This window comes from Danio rerio, chromosome 18 (assembly GCF_052040795.2).
Source record: "Danio rerio strain M-AB ecotype USA chromosome 18, GRCz13ab, whole genome shotgun sequence".
In the NCBI taxonomy this organism is placed as follows: Eukaryota; Metazoa; Chordata; class Actinopteri; order Cypriniformes; family Danionidae; genus Danio; species Danio rerio.
The window spans coordinates 19,495,454-19,515,587 of record NC_141038.1 but is presented as its reverse complement, the minus strand read 5'-3'; the positions used below and the strand labels follow the sequence as shown (position 1 = coordinate 19,515,587).

General features: G+C 36.0%; 2 protein-coding genes across 36 annotated transcripts in view; both read right to left on the bottom strand.

Moving 5' to 3' along the window:
• Positions 1-8,243, bottom strand: part of peds1a (plasmanylethanolamine desaturase 1a) — a 61,211-nt gene extending 52,968 nt beyond the window's left edge. The window contains exons 1-2 of one of the 3 annotated variants that reach the window (XM_087291931.1): positions 8,019-8,243; positions 7,751-7,915 (exon numbers count right to left, since the gene is read on the bottom strand). In XM_087291931.1, the coding sequence (XP_087148057.1) occupies positions 7,751-7,910 (160 nt within the window). In that variant the 5' untranslated portion in view covers positions 7,911-7,915; positions 8,019-8,243. 3 annotated transcript variants of the gene reach the window in all.
• A 5,677-nt stretch (positions 8,244-13,920) lies between these two features.
• Positions 13,921-20,134, bottom strand: part of znf423 (zinc finger protein 423) — a 266,334-nt gene continuing 260,120 nt past the window's right edge. For all 33 annotated transcript variants that reach the window (XM_087292379.1, XM_087292392.1, XM_087292390.1 and 30 more), the window contains 1 exon segment: positions 13,921-14,804. In XM_087292379.1, coding sequence (XP_087148505.1) covers positions 14,775-14,804 — 30 coding nt within the window. In that variant the 3' untranslated portion in view covers positions 13,921-14,774.

Sequence of the window (20,134 nt, the reverse complement as noted above, 5' to 3'; positions counted from 1 at the left end):
TCCTTGTGAATACAGCTTTGTTTCCATGCAGCAAGATTAAATATAAATATGTGTGTTTCATTTAAAACACATATTTTTAATTTAACTTCAAAGCCTGGAGGAATAAATAAAAAAAATCCTCATCAAACATAAAAGTGCTTGTATTTCAGGAATGCATCTTCGAGTGGACTGTTACAGTGGAACGAATTTCGACACAAAAGGAAAGCATTGCTCTTGGTGTGCAATGTTGACACATTGCTGGCTTATCTGCAGGATTGCTACCATAAATAAATATAGCAGTGTTTGACAGCTGATAAGCTTAAATCACAGTCGCACTTGTAGGTCAGTGTGTCTATCATGCAGTCTAGCCATTTACAGCCTCTATATTCCTCTCTCCGCACAGCTCAAGCTTTTCTGTAGTCAAGACATCAGCCTGCCACAAATAAGAAGCGGACTTAACCGATTGGAGTCAAGACCGCTGACTGCATAGGAAACTAGATCTTGCAATGTAATACTATATTGATCTCTTTTTCTCTCAAACACACACACACGCGGCAAGCACCCCGGCAACCAGAGCATGGCGGCTGGCTGAGGCGATGGGGGAAACAGAAAGTAGCCTGTAAATCCTGTTTACTTTGCAGTGAATCTGTAAAGTGGGATAAGAAGCACAAAGAGCAGTCAGTGGTGCATGACACGCAGACATATGGCGGGGAGAGGCGTCCAGCTGTTTCGCTGTCCTGGGGTTACAGTAATGAGCCGGAGGCTTCATTGAGCAGACTGAAGCCTCATCAATCCCTTTTCACCAGTAAGCCTCAACACTTCCAAACGCCATTCCCGCACACCTCATCTCAGACTCGCACGAGCACAAACCACCCTCAGACGGGCCTCCGGAGCGTCTGCTTTTAGCATCCTTGACATTATATTCTGTGGCTCAACCCTTCGCTCTCTGTGGCCTTTCCAGATGGACCGCGGTTCAGCATCAGTTCAAGCAAGCTAAATTCCGTCAGAAGTCATCTCTCGAGGAAACCTACCATTGCATTTCAAGACTTTTCGTGGATAAAGTATTGAATTAAATCAAATATACAAGGTTTTGTGGTGGACAAGAGCATTTTGGGGCAATGTGTTAAAGTACTTAAAGATTAAGGAATGGCAGCAGCAAGGGTTTGATTCCAGCATGAGTCATCACCATTTTGAGAGCACGACACCACTCTGTGGCAACATTATTTTAAAAATGAAAGACAACCAATTCCTATAACTTTATTTATAAGAATTAATATAAATGAATACACACACTTTTCATAAATATCTCGCTTGTACCCCTATACAGTTGAAGTCAGAATTATTAGCCCCCTGAATTATTAGAGCCCGTTTATTTTTTCCCTCAATTTCTGTTTAATAGAGTGAAGATTTCTTCAACACATTTTTAAATATAATAGTTTTAACAACGCATTTCTAATAACTGATTTATTCTATCTTTGCCATAATGAAAGTAAATAATATTTGACTAGATTTTTTTTTCAAGACACTTTCATTACAGCTTAAAGTGACATTTAAAGGCTTAACTAGGTTAATTAGGTTAACTAGACAGGTTAGGGTAATTAGGCAAGTTATTGTATATTGATGGTTTGTTCTGTAGACAGTCAAAAAAAAAAATTTGCTTAAAGCGGCTAATAATTTTGACCTTAAAATGGTGTTTAAAAATTTTCAAACTGATTTTGTTCTAGCCAAAATAAAACAAATAAGACTTTCTGCAGAAGAAAAAATATTATCAGACATGCTGTGGAAATTTCGTTGCTCTGTTAATTTAAATTTGGGAAAAATTTTTAAAAGAAAAAAAATAAATAAATCAAAGGGGGGCTAATAATTCTGACTTTAACTGTATGTATCGTCACCTTAGATTTATAAGGTTCTATCTGACATTTTTGTCAAAATTGAGTTATTGACATTCTTATTGATTTAATGACAACTTAATTACATTATGGGATGTTTTTTTATAAGTTGTTTACATTTTAAGACTTTTTATTAAAAAAAAAAAAACAATGTTACACATATACTGTTTGCTATGGAATGCAAAAACTTTAAAGCTCATTATCTCAAAATCATTCAGAATGCAGATAGAACCTTATAATTCCAAGGTGACGATACATCACATTTCTGAAGGATCATGTGACACTGACACCTAGTTAAAAGTTAAAAACTGAAACAATATTTTATAATACAGCGGTTTTTTTTATTAATATTTTTTTTATTACTTTTATCAAATAAAGGAATCATTGGTAAGATGATAGGCAAGCTGAAAACAAATGTCAGTGACCTCAAAGTCTGAATGCATATTAAATACTATAAATGCATTAGTGTAAATAAAGTCCAGAATTGCCTTAAGAATACCAGTTTATATTTGATGCAATTGATTAGGGCTGCACATTATTGAAAAAAAAAAATAACATTGTGATATATATTGTAATATGAATACATTTTTACCTACATAAAAGATTTCATATCCTTATTTGGAAATAATTTATTTTATTTGATTGACTGGGATGGTTCTGCAGTGGGAGTGTATCTCCATAAAATATAATAAACAATCTATAAAATATTTGGGGTCCCCTGACACATATTTGTGTGGTCTGTGCTATTTGCCGTGGGTTTCTGTATTTGCATGTGTTGTGAGTATTTTCATGCACACGTTTAGTCAGAGATTGATGAATTTATCTTTACCATTTGCATCTCCATAAAATATAAAAAACAATGTAAACATTTTTTGGGTCCCCGACGCAATTTAATTGTGGTCTGTGCTATTTGCAGTGCATTTCTGTATTTGCATGTGTTGTGTGTATCTTCATGCATAACAATCTATAAACACAATCAAGAAAAAGATAAAGTGTAAATAAAGTGTTTTATCGTTTTCAGAGTCTAACAGTATTCAAGTACAGTAACTGATTAATAAAACTAATTCAATAAAATTCATCCAGTTAAGGTCAAAAAAGGAACACTTCTTTATACCCGAATGTTTTTAAAATCATTATATGAACACATGTATCAAAAACACATGCAAATGATCAATTATAATACAAACTCAACTTTGCATATATCCTGCGATTTGACTATTGCGAATGATCACATTGCCATATCGATGCTGAAATGAAATATTGTGCAGCCTAACAATTCATTATAATTACTACAAAATATTCTTTTCCCACCCAACCAAAATCCAGTATGTCATGGACGATAAACTTTAAAAGTGTGGTAATTACAGCAGCAAACAGCATGTAACCCACAGCACAAGCAAAACAACAATCCCAGCATAGTTTCCTTGAGAATCCCACAGATAAGCCTCACTGACATGCACCTCACAGCTGGTGGATACTAAACTCAGCTGAGCTCATCCGAAAAAATCCCATCCACAATTCCACCCAACCTCTCGTTCACAGAGAGATGCACCACAACATTATGTTATTAACCTCGCAAAACTTCTCTCAGATGTTCGCAACATGGCCAAGTAATTTACATGCTGGACGCGCCAGCGGTAGCATATGCTTGACGCGCTGGGTGCATTGCCAGAGAAAATGGAGTGGTCATTATCATTCTTAATAGCATTCGGAGTTAAATCAATGTAGTTTTAATTGCGGCTACAAAACTACAAGCATCCCATGGCATGATGAACCTGGGTCTGCTGATAGAGTATAGTGGTTGACCGGCGAGTGAGTGTTGTAGTGAGGTTGGGTTGGATTGGGGGTTAAAGGCTTTTCCTAACGCTGCTGATCTCCGGCTCATGATGTGCAGAGATGGAGCGGCTTTCCATTAAGCCAAAAGTGGAATGAAGAAAAAAAATAAAGCACACACTCATTTGTTTATTTGGTGGCCTGTTTCTGACTTCTCACCAGTCAAATAAAGAATATAAATAATAACACAATGCATCACAGAGAGAAGGACTGGGCGATATGACACAAATCTCATTACATGAAACAAGTCATCTCACTGATTTGTCTTGATAACGCCATATAGCAAGATATTCAATCACTTAATATTTCATTCAACCAATTAATAGTTGGCCACATGTAAAGGACTTACATTATAGAATGTACTCAATCATATATGAACATATTTCTCCCTTTATTTAGATGTTTGACTAAACTTAAAAATATTAAAACAATAATAAAGTATATAAACACTTTCTAAAAAATGTCTGATATATAAAATTAAATATTGCTAAATAAAATGCAAGATATTTCATGTTTCTAACTGCGTTAAAAAGTATTACCAATGAGTTTTGTGACATCACGAAATGAAAGATAGAGCATTATATGAGATTATAGCCTTTTATTTTGTCCAAACTATATTAATTTTCATATTGAATATATACGTGATCAGATTATAAAGGGCACCTATTTTACCCCTTTTTTAAGATTTAAGATGAGTCTTTTGTTTCTCCAGAATGTGCAAAGTTTCAGCTCAAAACACCCATCAGATTACTTATTATACCTTTCAGAATATTAGACTTTTCTGCTCTGAACATTATGTAGCTGTTTTTGTGGCCTGTGCCTTTATTGATAGTTCTCTCCACCCACCGTTCCCACATGTCTGTCAGACTGTGTCTCAGTCTCCTGCTGCGCCAGATAAACAGCACAGTGACAGACATGAAGGAAGCAGATCTCAAGTAACGTTTGTGAAAATACTACAGTAGGAACTTTCCCAATGATTATTTGATGTATTTGTTGTGGAGTAAATTCAAGCCTTTCTGCAATGATGAGTCACACATAAAGTTTGCACAAATGCAAAGACACAGCGCACCTGTTTAATATTGCACTGTTTTTGCACGCAAATGTGACAGGATGCACTTTAATATCCACTGCTGTATGGATATTCGTTATGTTCATGCACAAAATAAACCTGGTTTAACATCCACAAACAAGGATTGAAGCGTCTCCTTTTATAATTGTACTGACATGCGGCTGTGGTGATAAAGTAAAGACGGTAAAATCGCTGTAATTCATTGCAAACATGCACTGTTTTAAAAATATTTTAAACTTGTAAAGCTCGTTCTTGATTACATTTGATGATGATTGATGATCACAGAGAGATAAACAGATCTTTTAATCCCAGTTGCTTTCTGACGTCATGTCTTGTTGATACAAGTATACGTGTTAATACGGAGACATGTTAATACACGGCTGTCAATCAATTTGGTGGGCAGGAAAACCGCACTCCTACGTCGCCTTGCAGTGGGCCTCAAAATGGGAGAGATTTGGATCCTATTTTAATGTCAGGAAATTGAAAAAATAAATAAATTAATTAAAAATAAATTTAAAAAGACCTGTTGAGTTTATATCACTCGATTATGACTGTGGAAACACTATACCTACTCAAAGTACTGCCCAAACTTCTCACAAAAGATGATTTTCATCATAGGTACTCTTTAAGATTATTTGACTCTCTTGCACACTTGACTTATGAGTATCCTAATTTTAATTGTGTGTAAAAGATGTTGGTATTAAAATAAAAACATACTCAATGTATGCTTTTTATCAGTGGTTCTCAAACTGTGGTACAAGCATCACTAGTAGTATGCATGCTTCCTTCCAGTGTTATGCAGAGGAATCAAATATGTCATATGTACATGCTACATATATTTCAAAATTTATCAAAAATTATTTATGTATGAATATTAAGACATATAGCCTACATTTCTGAGGTATAGGCAACATTTCCAGGTGTTGATGAATAGGCTACTATAGTATATGTTAATACTTTACATTTGAGTACAGGAGTTTTTGTTTTTTTTTTACTTTTAAAGAACAGTAACCTTTCATTTTTAACTTTTAAAAGCACATTTTAAAGTAAATATTAACATTTTATTTTTACACATAAGTAGAGTACAGTGTTAATGTTCAAACTATTTATAATGTTTAAAGTGGCTGACAATAATAAATAGTATTAGTAATACGAATTAATCTGCCTAATTTTTTCAACTGTGCAGTGCTGTTGCTGTTTCATTGTGCGCTACTGTATTTCAATAGTGCTTATTATGGTAGTACTAGGAGAAACAATAATTTTTTGAGGTGGTACTTGATAAAAAAAAGTTTGAGAACCACTGCTCTATATAGTTCTAATTTCTACTTGTAGGTTCAAGCATTGGCATATCTTTGTTTAAAAATCTATATTGGGTTTACTCTCATCATATCTACAGATTTACATTTGTAAAAAGCCCTTAGCTATGGTCTTTGGTCACAGGATATTTATTTAGTGTCTGTTCCTAAAGTGCAGACTGAGATGGGGGAAAAAGGGTTTTAAATATGCAGCACCTTTTCCATGGAACAATCTACAAACAAAGTTGCAGTTTAAAGAATTTATTTCACTAAATGCTTTCAATAAAAAAATAGAAATTAAAACAGTTTGAACAGTGTGATTCTTGTTAACTGTCAATTGTTTGTTGTCTGTTAGACCAATGTGACATGTATACTGCCTAATTTTGGCCAGGACACTCTTGTAAAAGAGATTTTTAATCTCAATGTGACTTACCTGGTAAAATAAAGGTTAATAATCTAGTCTGTCCAGTGATTTTAGGAATAAATATATAATTCATTGCCAGTCTTTACTTTTATAACCATTTTATTATTTTACATCCTTAAAAATAAAAGTACTGTACTACTTTTGCTCAGGGAAAGCTGGATTCATATTTTAATAGTTTATCTGTACTTCCTTTACCAGTGAGGTTTAGTTAACATTTGTCAATACATTTATTGTTATAAAGATCTTTTTATTAAATCAGCATTTACAAAGATTATTAAATATCATGTATATCAAATATCAATATCAAATAACAAATGAATTCCTCATAAATAAATAATGCATTAACAACCTTTTATTGATGGGACCATACTGTAATGTTTTATCAATATCATTTCATATATTTCACAGAGAACAATTTCATTTGTATATCAGTAACTGATTCTTAGAATTAAACCAACTATTTTATTATTTTTTTTTAATTTGGGGGATATCTCCAAATTAAAATAAAAATCATCTAGAATCGTCTATATATGCCCATGACTTTTACAAACTTGAAAATAACACCAAAACGTACAATTTTGCATTTAAGAAAAAAGAGCCATTGCTCATATGCACCAAATACAGACACGGAAGCTATGATTCATTTGTACTAAACACAAAACATGACAGCCCCCATATCTAAAAATATACCACTTTTGCACAGGAAAGCATAAAGTGTGCAACACAACTCATCATTTACTCAGGGCAGAACTGTCCACCTTCACTTAATGGAAATACATGCATTGACTGATTCTAATCCTGCTAAATATATCATTAACTTTAAAAAACATAAATAAATGGAAAATTAGAAAAATATGACAGTGACAAAGTGTTAAAAATATGACAGTGACAAAGCGTTAAATCTTGATTACCTTGAAGTGTTATAAAATGATCCTCTTATTCTGAACACTTTGCCCTGACAGCTGCAATTACAAGTTTTACAAAGTAGCACATGCACAACACATGCAACACATAAACGGGGTCATATACACGCAGCTCAATGTTAAACAATCACCAACATTCAATACATTATGTTGATGGAGCTGTCACATGATATTGATCTCAAACTGACCTCTACACATAAGACTACAAGCAACTTTTGGATGTGTGTGTGTGCTTTCCTGGCCTTAGTCTGGCCCGTAGACGCTGCAGTGTGCAGTAGTAGAAGGATCATTCACATTGACACAGATGTGTGTAATGACAGCTGACGTGCTCGTCTTACCCGGAGAGTACAGCTTGGCGAGCTGTCGGGCCCCGGCGTGCTGTGGTCCCCAGCGAGGTGCGGTGCTGCGCGCGGCCGCCCCGTGCTCATTCCCGTTCGGATCCTCCTCCGCCATAGACCGATGCCTGATCTCCGTCTCTGACAGTAACGCCGCCGCCATGGTCCCTTATGATGGCCAGTTTTCAGAGAAAATGCATTAATAATGACCCTGTATCGTGCATTTAGTAATTAATACACAGGGGTTCAGGTTTAGCGGTGAATGACACACCTTTCTTGGTAAACCCACTGAGGTTCCTACTTCAGCGAAACACACCCGGAACTAAAATACGCACGAACTGCCTGTCTACCACTCCGCTATAATAAACAAACATACCTCGATAATTATTATTTACCTTGTTTCATCTCATGAGGCAAATGATAGATAATATTGCTCCCGGCGGGAACTCTGAGCAGCTCTTTAAACTGTCCGACAGCCTGAATAAAGTGAATATTCGCAAAACTTTTCCTCTGCCTGCTGCTGTGCTCTGATCTTAGGGACCGTCGTAAAAGACGCGTTTATAGTGTGAGAGGAAAAAGCCATTTTGATCACCGGCTACTCTTTTCTAAGAATTATCATAATCAACAAAACGATTTTTGATGTTTAATCAAATGTACATTACAAAATCTGTAGGATTATACTGGCGTCGTCCCTTAATGTCAGCGAATCAAGTCTGGGGTTTTACCAACGGTCCCTAACATCTCATGCGAGTCTATCGTAGTGCTCGAGACGCTGATAAGACACAAACGCCTCTAGTGAAATTATACGAGTACACATGACTACTGTGCTACCTGTTGATAAGAAATAGATAAGATAATCATGCTATCTCATATTCGTGTGTCTGTTTGATTATGTACTGGCGATCACAGGCATGCACAAAATATGATTTATAAATATTTCAAACAAACTCCACAAATAGGTTAAAGCTGTCACAAACATATTAATTGTATACATCATACACGTTGCTTACATGTTGTTTGGAAACAAATCTGTCAAGCATTATCCTATATAATGCTGTAAAATGGAAATTTTATGTAATTACCCTGAATTTGATGAAAAAAACTGCTTAAACTGGCCTAGGCTGGTTGGCTGGTTTTAGCGGGTCAACCAGGCTGGTTTTAGAGGGGTTTTGGCCACTTCTGGGCTGGTTTCCAGCCTGGTGTTAGCTGGTCAGGCTGGAAAGTGACCAGCTAAAACCATCTAAAACCAGCTTGACCAGCCTGGTTAAAGCTGGACATAGCTGGATTTGGCTGGGCTGGTCACGCTGGTTGAAGCTGATCATCTCCCAGCCTGACCAGCTAGGACCAGGCTGGAAATGGCTGGAAACCAGCCTGGAAGTGGCCAAAACCCCTCTAAAACCAGCCTGGTTGACCAGCTAAAACCAGCCAACCAGCCTAGGCTGGTTTAAGCTGTTTTTTTTTTTTTCAGTAGGGTATAATTATATATTAATTAGTGTATTATAGAAAATCTTTTCATTGTGTGTTTTGTGATGTTGTAAAGACTAACAATATTCAGGAATGACAGACAGTTTAACTGGTTTGCTAACATAACACATATCTCGAATATTATAATAATTAATACAAAACACAATTTTTACAATTGCTTATAATTGACTATACCTTTTACACACTACATTTACATAACACTGAAACACTTCATCTGCACCAAATATAGAACATGAATCTATGATTCATACGCATTAAACACACAACACGAATGCCCCCATGTCTATAAATATGCTACCTCTAAGAAGTATAAATAGTTCCTCCAATGCAAACATAACGTCATCATTTACTCAAGGCAGAACTGTTCACTTTTATTTCATGGAAAATAAACTCACTGAATGGTGACTGATTCTATTTCTGCCAGACATTTCTTTGGCCTCATGTAGAAATCTCCATCTACCCTTAAAATCCACATTGAGGTGATGTTAGTTTTATATTCGCACAATTCTTCAGTGGCAACTTGTGACAAGGTCTCTATATTGTTTAACACTCTACTTTTAATATTCTCTCTGAAATTACATGCAAGTATGACTTCAAGCATTATTAGCACTATTTAATTGACTGTAAACAACCTTGTACTTTGATAGTCATTGGCTGCTAATATTCAATCATTCATTTCCTTCGACTTTTTCCCTTTATTTATCAGGAGTCACCACAGCAGAATGAACCGAAAACTTATTCAGCATACGTTTTACACAGCAGATGCCCTTCCAGCTGCAACCCAGTACTGGGAAACATCCATACACACTCATTCACACACATACATACGGCCAGTTTTAGTTTTATCAAACCCAACATGGGGAGAACATGCAAACTCCACGCAAAAATGAATGCGTTCAAACCAGCGACCTTCTTGCTGTGAGGTAACAGTGCTAACCACTGCAAAATCCACATGTTTGAGACAACTGTGAGGTCCATGAATATTAAAACAACTGAAGCCCTAGTTAAGGGTGAGATTCAATAAGATCAGATAGTATGGATGGTTCATGAAGTCCAATTTTGGAGTATTTAGGAGTTACTCAGATGGTGTGCTGAACCCCTTTTCCCAAAGCGAACAGGTTCAGAGGCCCTCAGGGGCCCGTAGTGTATCGATGCGTTCCGATGGCTGATTTCTGGGAACAGCACCGACCTTCTGTCCGGCTCAAGTTATGAGACTCAGCGGCCGAACCAGCTGCTTAAACACATGGATGCAATTAAAGCAGAAACTGCACCGCTGAAAGAAGAAAGACCACTTTAAATAGACGTTTCTGTGCTTATTTCCCCAAGTCACAAACATTAAATCATCCGGCCATCAGCACTCAGTTTTTCATTATTTACATCACAACACAAAATATTGAGGGAAATGTGTAGTCTTTGTTTAGGTTGGCACTATCAATCAGATTTTCCTTCTTTCCGTTTTTTTTTTTTTTAACCCACGCGAACACATGGAGAACATGCAAACTCCACACAGAAATGCCATCTGACCCAGCCTGGGCTCGAACCAGCGACCATCTCGCTGTGAGGTGATCGTGCTACCCACTGCACCACCGTACACGGTGCCATTTTTACATGATTTTTAAATCAAATTGAACTCGTTTGACTTAATGCTGTCACTGTTTGTATTAATGATTAACAGGGCTTGGCATGAACTTTTTGATCACCAGCAACTGTGGCTAGTAGATTTCCAACCTTACTAGCCACTCGCCATTTTCACTAGCCACAATTTTGTTGTTGGGAAATATATTTTATATGCATAAAATGTGACTTTGACATGACTTGATTTAGATTTTCTGTTGTCCACATGCCCCCTCACTCATTTCACTTTTTTCTGTGTTGTGTACACTCAAAGAAATGATTACTGCTACTTGTTCAAGCTACATGTTTAAAATGAGCAACAACAACACAACCCTTGCTACTTCATTGGCAAATTTCTTTGTTTCATGTTCAGTCCCCTTAGATTTGTAAACCATTATGTTAATAAAAGCATTTTATGTTGTGACAACAGGTAGAAATCGTGTTGGTTCAGCTACCTGGTAAGAGAAATTATAGTTCCCAGCATGCTTTGCAATGCATGGAATTAAATTAAGAGAAGGAAATGTTGTACAATTAAAGTTATCTGAGATGTTTAAAGCAAATAGAAAGACTTGTTAGTAAGAGACTTTTTATCTTCACTTAAGTTTGAAGATTTAGAAGATGTTCAAGTAGTGCTTTAAATTTTGAGATTATGACCTTGCAGAAGCAGCCATGCTTTGGGTGTTGGCAGGTTTATTAGCAAAAATGCAGTTTGTTGCTCAGCAATAATTGTCCTAAAGCGAGTTCTGAGATCAGTCTCAATTAACCGTATATGTAAGTCATGAGATTTGTCTCTTTTAGTTCATTTAGGATAACTTCAAATAAAACTAAGAGACTTCAAAATGTACGACACATGATAGACAAACATATTATCAGAGCTTTGAGTTCAATAAAAATACAAATGTTTTTTAACTTTTATTTGCTAAATTCATGTTGGACCAACTCAATTGCATTTATTTGTGTAAACAGTTATTTATTTTTTTTAGCTAAAAAAAGTTATAGAATGGAAATCCTGCCCTCAATTAAATTGAGTTCATCCAATTAGTACTTTTTTTTTGAGAGTATGAGCTCACATGACTTTTCAGAGCTCAAAATTAAGGATTAACCAAATTTATCTAACCACACCATAAATTAATAAATATTTTTTTTTATAAAAAAATAATTATTATGTTAGACATACATTTTAAATAAAGTGTCAAAACAACCAAAACACAGCTGTATACATGCACATTTTAATTCAACAAAACTTTTCTTAAAAAAAAAAAAGAATTATTCTCATGTATCTAAAACGATGCACAGTAATCTGACCGGGCTAAAGGTCCCAGAACACTTGTTAACTTCACATAAAGAGATGCACATCACATCACCTGTGCACGCCAGTGATCATCCTCTCATTCGGTATTCACCTGCTTTCTTTTGCTTTGAGACCTTTTTAAAGACACTTTCCATACACTTTAAGACTTTATAACCACATTAGGTTTCAACTGGAAACACTGTCAAGATTTTAAATTTACAGTACGTTTACTTAATATTAATGTAAGAAACGAATCCAAAACTAAACCATTATTCATATACTGAATAAAAATCTATTTAATCTAGCTAATTCAGCAGGTTGGCACTTATAAAACTGCAGAATTAATGGCGTTGCCTTGGTTACTGCAGTAAACAAAGCAGCATGATGTCAAATCTAGCAGGATTTTTTTTTGATTTTATAAATTACACAGCATCCAGATATTCACAGATTAAATTCAGGCAAACTTTAGCATACAACCATACATTGCATAATCAAAAATGATATCAAATTTAATACATTGCAAAATAGCATTTAAGACTTTTTTAAATACTTTTTTAGGGCCTTAAATTTCTCTACATAGATTTATCAACTTTTAATACTCTTTAAGACCCCGCAGACACCCTGTTAAAAAATCAGTATATAAAAAATCTGTTATAAAATCAGTAAAAATTGCTTCCACGTAATTGATTTGTGTAACAGCATGAAGAAATTAAGTTAAAGTATTTGTTGTTGTTTTTTTACAAATTTAAGTGGACTGAACATAAAATAATTAAGTTGACCCAAAAATATAAAAAAAAATTCAGCTCAATTTAAATAAGTCGTTTGAACAAACAGCAAAAGTCACTTTTTTGTGTTTAAAAGATGTCTAATAGATGCATAATAAATGTCTAAACATAGTCATCCTGGTTAAAACAAGGCTAAATTTGCACTGTGTGTGAAAATAAAAAAAGACGTCTAAGAATAGGCCAAAACTAGTCATTAAATAAACAGAGATGAATGACTACACATATGAAGTGCCTAACCGACAACTAGTCTAGTTTTGGGCTATTCTTAGATGTCTACTAGATTTTCACTGACAGCCCAAGGTAAGCCTCGTTTTAGCCAAGCTGTCTACGTTTATATATCTATTAGACGTCTACTAAACACAAAATTGTTTGCTGGGTATAGTGATCCAATATGAACTTACTCCCCATTTGGCAGATGAAATGTAATGTTTACAATATTTATTATAGAACTGCTTGACACATTATCATCTATAAGCATATCCACTTGCATATAGACCATTTTGAGGGATGTAAACAAAAACAATGGTCCCAATATATTTCCTGTTTTACATTTTTAATTTCTATCGCTTTCGAGACTCCAAAAAGAGCCACTTATTGATAAATATTGTTATGATGGCTGTTTTAACATGAAGTTACGATTGAATTGCCTCTTGTTATAGTTATGAAATAGTTTGATAACAAGCATGAAATGTTCATAGGCCAATGACATCACCACATTGAAATAGTCAGCATGATTTATTGACTGAATCTCTAAATGTAAAAATAAACCTCCGTCCAAGAGTTTTCATCCTTGTCATTAGAAGTTTTTCCCCCCATGCACATTGTATGTTTTATGAGCAGCATTACTGTAGCAGGCTGATATTTATTGTTAAATAGAAAGCATGACAAGAAGAATAGAGCTCAAAGGGCATCAAGGGAACGCAGCCACTCGGAGGAGTTCAGCCGCTTCAATACGCTTTATCCGCACTTTGAAAGAACACTCACTTCAGATGCACAGATTCCCTTTATTCATGATTTATTTATTTGTTTATTTTCAACTGTACTAGTTTATTGCAATCTGGTTAATTCACATTTAAAAAGCAGACATCATCCAGTTGCACTGAAATCAATGATATTCATTTTTACAACATCCATAAGGCCCATGTACTGGAAAATCCGATCAAAACCATTATGTTTTTTAGCTTTTTTTCTCCTTTATATGTTTTTTGTCTTTTTTTTACTGTAATTAGAAAAAGAAAATATATAACAATAATAATAGAAAGGAAAAATATTACGACTGGCAAGCAATCACAGCACAGCACAAGTACCTATTTACTGCAAGAAATAAATGGTACAAATAAATCAACAAACAAAAAGGATATATGCATTGAAAAGAACTAAATTGGCACGTATGAAGGTTTGATACATGAAGCAACAGAGGACAAGATATGTATTTCTAGAGATTAAAATCAGGCAGAGGGTGTCTTTTCCTTGTTTTTTTCATCTTTAGTCCTCTCTCCCCAAAAACCAAACCAAAACAAACAAACAAAAAAAATCAAGAAAAACCAAAAAAGAACGGGGAGAAAATAAGGAACACACAACCGGGAAGAAGGGACGATAAAAAATACTGCACGTAGAATACCTTTTTCTCTCCATCTCCTATTTTTTCCCTCTCCTTTTCTTTTTTAATAGCATATCCCATTAATATTCATTCCCCACCGTTCGTAATAGCTGCGCCTGGTGGCGGAATCGTTAGAGTTTTACATGTGAGTAGCAAATGACACTTTGATTGGCTGTGATGTTGAAATGTTCCTCCCCCACCGGGCCTGGGTCGGGGTTCTAGGCTGAACCGGGAGTCCTGCGGGGCCCGGTCTCACTGTGCGTGCTGGCTCAGTGTGTGGTTCTGCAGGGGAACAGAAGAGAACACATGAGGAGAGAAATAATAAGCTACGTGCCCACACCTCCACCCGTCTCCTTCGCTCTCTCCCTCTATCCATCTCTCTTTCCATTTACCCACCAGGCCTGTCCATCCATCTCAAGGCTAGCAGTCCCACTTTGACAGAGGAGTTCAAGCTCTGAAGCCATGAGCGAACACCTTCCTTTCTTCGCCGTTTCTTTCTTCTCCACACCCTCCCATTAAATATTGGGCACGTGTGCACTGGCGAACCCATTCATCCACCCACACTTTTGTACCGGGCGGAAAAACACAACATTGGCCCTGCGTTTGATTTCGAGTGCGCTGATTTGTTTATGCTGGAGTCTAACACGCATGTTTATGAATCTTTTAAATCGCGGCATTGTGTTATGAGGCGCTCCTACTATATGGACTCGTGAGAATGGAACATACATTTATAATCACATATCAAGGCTCTCTGTATTGAAGAGAAGGAGAAAAGTAGGAGACAAAAACAACACGTTACACTGTTTAAAAAGGGGGATGTTTTTAAAGACAATACCATGAAATAACCATTCGGAGTCCTCCATGAAACCTCGCAGTGAAGTTTTCCTAAAATAACCATTTTTTGCACTTGTGTGTGGAGAATCTTAGATGGACATTTATATTTTTGGGTTCCCAGAAGCAGAAGTCATCATCAGTTTGTAGAACATCTATAGAGCACATTAGAATCATTCTCATGTTGCGAGAAGTCATGAAGCAAACCAAACAGCTACAAACGAATTCATCACATCAATAACCTTCATTTAAAGAAAGTACATGTCAAAATGATTTAGCACCATTACTGAAGGATAAAACAAACTAATGAAGAATTACAATTGACAAAATAAGACTAAAAACTTTGCAGAGGTGTTGGCTGTATATATATATATATATATATATATATATATATATATATATATATATATATATATATATATATATATATATAATGAAATGAATAAATATTATACATGTACAGTTTAAGTCAGAATTATTAGCCCTCCTTGGAATTTTTTTTTCTTTTTTTTAATATTTCCCAAATGATGTTTAACAGAGCAAGGGATTTTTCACGGTATGTATAATAATATTTTTTTCTTCTGGAGAAAGTTTTATTTGTTTTACTTCAGCTAGAATAAAAGCAGTTTTAAATTAAATAAAAAACATTTTAAAGTAAAAAATATTAGCTGCTTTAAGCTATTTATTTTTTGATAGTCTACAAAACAAACCATTGTATACAATAACTTGCCTAATTACCATAACCTGCCTAGTTGACCTAATTACCCTAGTTAAGCCTTTAAATGTCACTTTAAGTTGTATAGAAGTGTCTTGAAAAATATTTAGTCAAATATTATTTACTGTCATCATGGCAAAGATAAAATAAATTAGTTATAAGAAATGATTTATTAAAACTATTATGTTTAGAAATGTGTTGGAAAAATCATCTTCTCTCCATAAAACAGAAATTGGGGAAAGAATAAACAGGGGGGCTAATACCTCAGGGGGTTTCATTCCGACTTCAACTGTAAATATGTGTATACTAATATATTGATAAATGTTTATTGTGTAATTGTAGAAAGACAATTTTATCACTATGCTTTTGTGAGTTAGCTATGGGTACATTCTGATTTTGACACGCAAAATATAATGTTATGTATGAAGAGTTCAGATGCAAAAACTTCTAAACGCTGTCTGAAATTTCATTCAAAAATGAGCATTTTATCAAGCTCCTGTGTGTAGGTTGAGTAATTTCACTTTTATGGAAAATAATAAGTTCTTTTCATAGTCTTCAAAGTGTAATAACTTAACATAAACAAAAGACGCCAAGATTAATGCTCATTTTCGATTGAAATTTCTGGCGATACTTAAAGGTTTTTGCATCTAAACTCTTCATATATAAAACATTCTTAAAAATGTGTTTATTAATTTGGTAGATTTATACAATAAAAACTGTGCAAATGCATCTTCTCAACCTTTTCATTGTAAAGGACCAAAAGCATTTTAAAAGGACCAAAATAATTTTTTAAAAGAGATTATTCTATAACCGCTACAAAAACAGATGCGCACAAAAGAAAGCCATAATGGTGGAAAGAGGAGGAACAATGACCTAAAAGCGTGATCATGTAAACAGATCAATCAGCCGTTGCGTGAGGGCTTGAACAGGAGCAGATATGCACAGGCTAAATGGTTATTGTGTTGCTGCTGTCTCTCGGCAGCTCTGCTTTTCCGCATGCTTTTCCCTGGACCATAAACCCAATTCCCAGAGAAGAGCCGGCAATCATCCCACTTTCCCTCTCAAAGCTCCTTTCCCAGATTAATCTCTCCAAGAGAGATAGGCTGTGGTTTTTATGCCCTGATAAAAAAAATCGGAATAGGGGGAGACAAATCTGAAGGATTAAACATGGTTTTTGGTTGATAAATACTTATTCTTCAGCCTCTTATCATAGTGCACATATTTTGCAAATGATTGCTGCTGAAAGAAGGGGATGGGCAGTTCTATCGGAGGAAGGCCAAACCACTGGGTCTTAAAACCCCAGACCGAATCAATGGCAGCCTGTCAGGGGATGTGCGTCTCGCGTCCTCCTTCTCTTTCCATCCCGTTCTCTCTCTCTTTTCCGCCCCTCCTGCATGAAACAGAGAGGAGACGAACACAAGGAGGGCTCTTGAGCGAGGAGACGCATCTCTCTGGGAGCCACTGACCCCATTATGAGAGCAAAGCACTTCTCCTTTAGCGTGACGCTGCCTGCGCTGCTGTTCCCCTGCCAGCAGAGGCCAGCCTTGTCTATATCTCGCTCTGAGCTCTGGAGAGGAGAACGAGACGGAGGTGCACATCGGACAAAACCCAAACATATTGCAAATCATTTGTCCTCATCACCAAGCACCTGTTTCACATATTGGAATTACAACAAAACGGAACAGGAAAAAGCAACGGCACGGTGAAACGATCCTGGGACTCACATGACAATGAGCAATGAGTCAATACGGCGTACCTGCCCGCACTGTCACATGCGCACATGTCAGGAGCAACTAACGACCCAATTTACCCAAACCTGCCTTAGCCGAGTCCCCAAGAATATGCTGCTGCTCAATCAATTATCAGTTATTCCCCACAAAGCCAAAGTCAATCCTCACCTGCCGCAGAGCCAAACGCAGCTCAGCCACTGTCGTAATATAGCTGATGCCACAGCTCTACGTGAGACCAAATTAACATCTGGGTCGCCTATCTTTTCATTTAGGCTGATGATGGTAACAACAAAAACAATAACAACACTAATAACAGTAATAATAATCTCAAGTCATTTCATTTCAATTCATTCGATACTGCTGCTGATCAAGTTTATGCGTCCTAAATGACGAATTAAGTATTTCACACTACAAGAACGATTTTTTAGGTTTTGATTGGTGAATACTGGGACTTGGATTCGCTAAAACACTGCCAGTTTTGTGTCAAATCACTTTCTTTTATTTGTACGTTATACTTTAACACCAACCACTATAAAACCAACCAAAAAAGGTCCTGTAAAGATATACACTGCCTGACAAAGGTCTTGTCGTCAATCCCAGTTGTAAGATCAACAAATAATCACTTCACTTCTAGTTGATCATTTAAAAGTGGCGGAAGGTAGATTCTTCAGATGAATTATGTGTTGAACTGCATCCCAATAATCACAAATGCTGCAAAAGACTTATTGAAACCCGCATGGACCCAAGATTCTGACAGAAATCAGTCAAGCTTGGTGAAGGAAAAATCATAGTTCTGGTTTACATTCAGTAAAGGGGCGTGCAAAAGATCTGCAGAGTGGATGGCAACATCAACAGACTGAGGTATCAAGACATTTGTGCTGCCCATTACATTACAAACCACAGGAGAGAGCAAATTCTTCAGCAGTTTAGCGCTCCTTCTCATACTTCAGCCTCCACATTAAAGTTCTTGAAAGCAAAGAAGGTCAAGGTGCTCCAGGTTTGGCCAGTCGAGTCACCAGACATGAACATTATTGAGCACGTCTGAGGTAAGATGATGGAGACACTGAAGATGAATTCAAAGAATCTTGATGAACTCTGGGAGTCCTGCAAGAACGCTTTCTTTGCCATTCTAGATGACTTTATTAATAAGTTATTTGAGTCATTGCAGAGATGGATGCAGTTGTCCAAGCTCATGGGAGTCATACACAAAATTAATTATTTTTCCACTGCACCATAACTTTATATTCTATACTGTACATTATTTCTGCTAGGTGACTTTGTCTAAGCAAAGTCAGACCTTACTGTCCTAAATAAATAATTAAAAATCTAGGTATGATCATATTTTATTTCAGTCAAAAAAAAAGTGTCATCCAGAGGCATTTGCCTTCCATAAAAGCCACTATTGATACCAAATGATCAACAAGAAGACAACCTAAAACTTTCTGACAAGATTTTGGAAGGTAGTGTATAATTAAACCATTCATTCATTCATTCATTCATTTTCCTTTCAGCTCAGTCCCTTTATTAATCTGGGGTGGCCACAGCGGAATGAACTGCCAACTTTGCCAGCATATGTTTTACACAGCAGATGCCCTTCCAGCCGTAACCCATCACTGGGAAACCCATACACACTCATTTGCACACATACATACACTATGGGCAATTTGGCTTACCCAATTCACCTGTACCGCATATCTTTGGACTTGTGGGGGAAACCGGAGCACACGGGGGAAACCCATGTGAACACGGGAAGAACATGCAAACTCCATACAGAAATGCCAACAGCCTCAGCTGAGGCTCGAACCAGCGACCTTCTTGCTGTGAAGCGACAGCACGACCTACTGCACCACCGCGTCCCAGTAAAAAACCAATGATAAAACATGTATACATTTAAGTCTAACTTCATTTTGATTTATATGGTCTCTAAATAAGTAAGCTTTCCATTGACATATGGTTTGTTGGGACAGGACAATAATTGGTCGAGGTACATCTCAAAGGGGAAAAAAAAATAATTTTTTTAGCAATAATAAAAATAATAAAAATAAATAAATGCACTAAATATCTCAATGGAACATAACCAATACTTAATATACTAATGATTTCTGTCCTAAATAATCATAAAAATCATAAAAAAATCATTTTGACTAATACAATGTTATATGGCAAAAAAAATGAATTGTTATTTGGCCCCCAAAAATTAACCCAGATCCAGGGTCACATATGGTGGAAAACAATTGTGTTCAATAATGTGCATCTGTCTACTCTACTGTTGCATCTTTATTTCTTCTCGCAAATAATGCATGAAGATCAAGTTTATATGCGTCTACACATTTGTG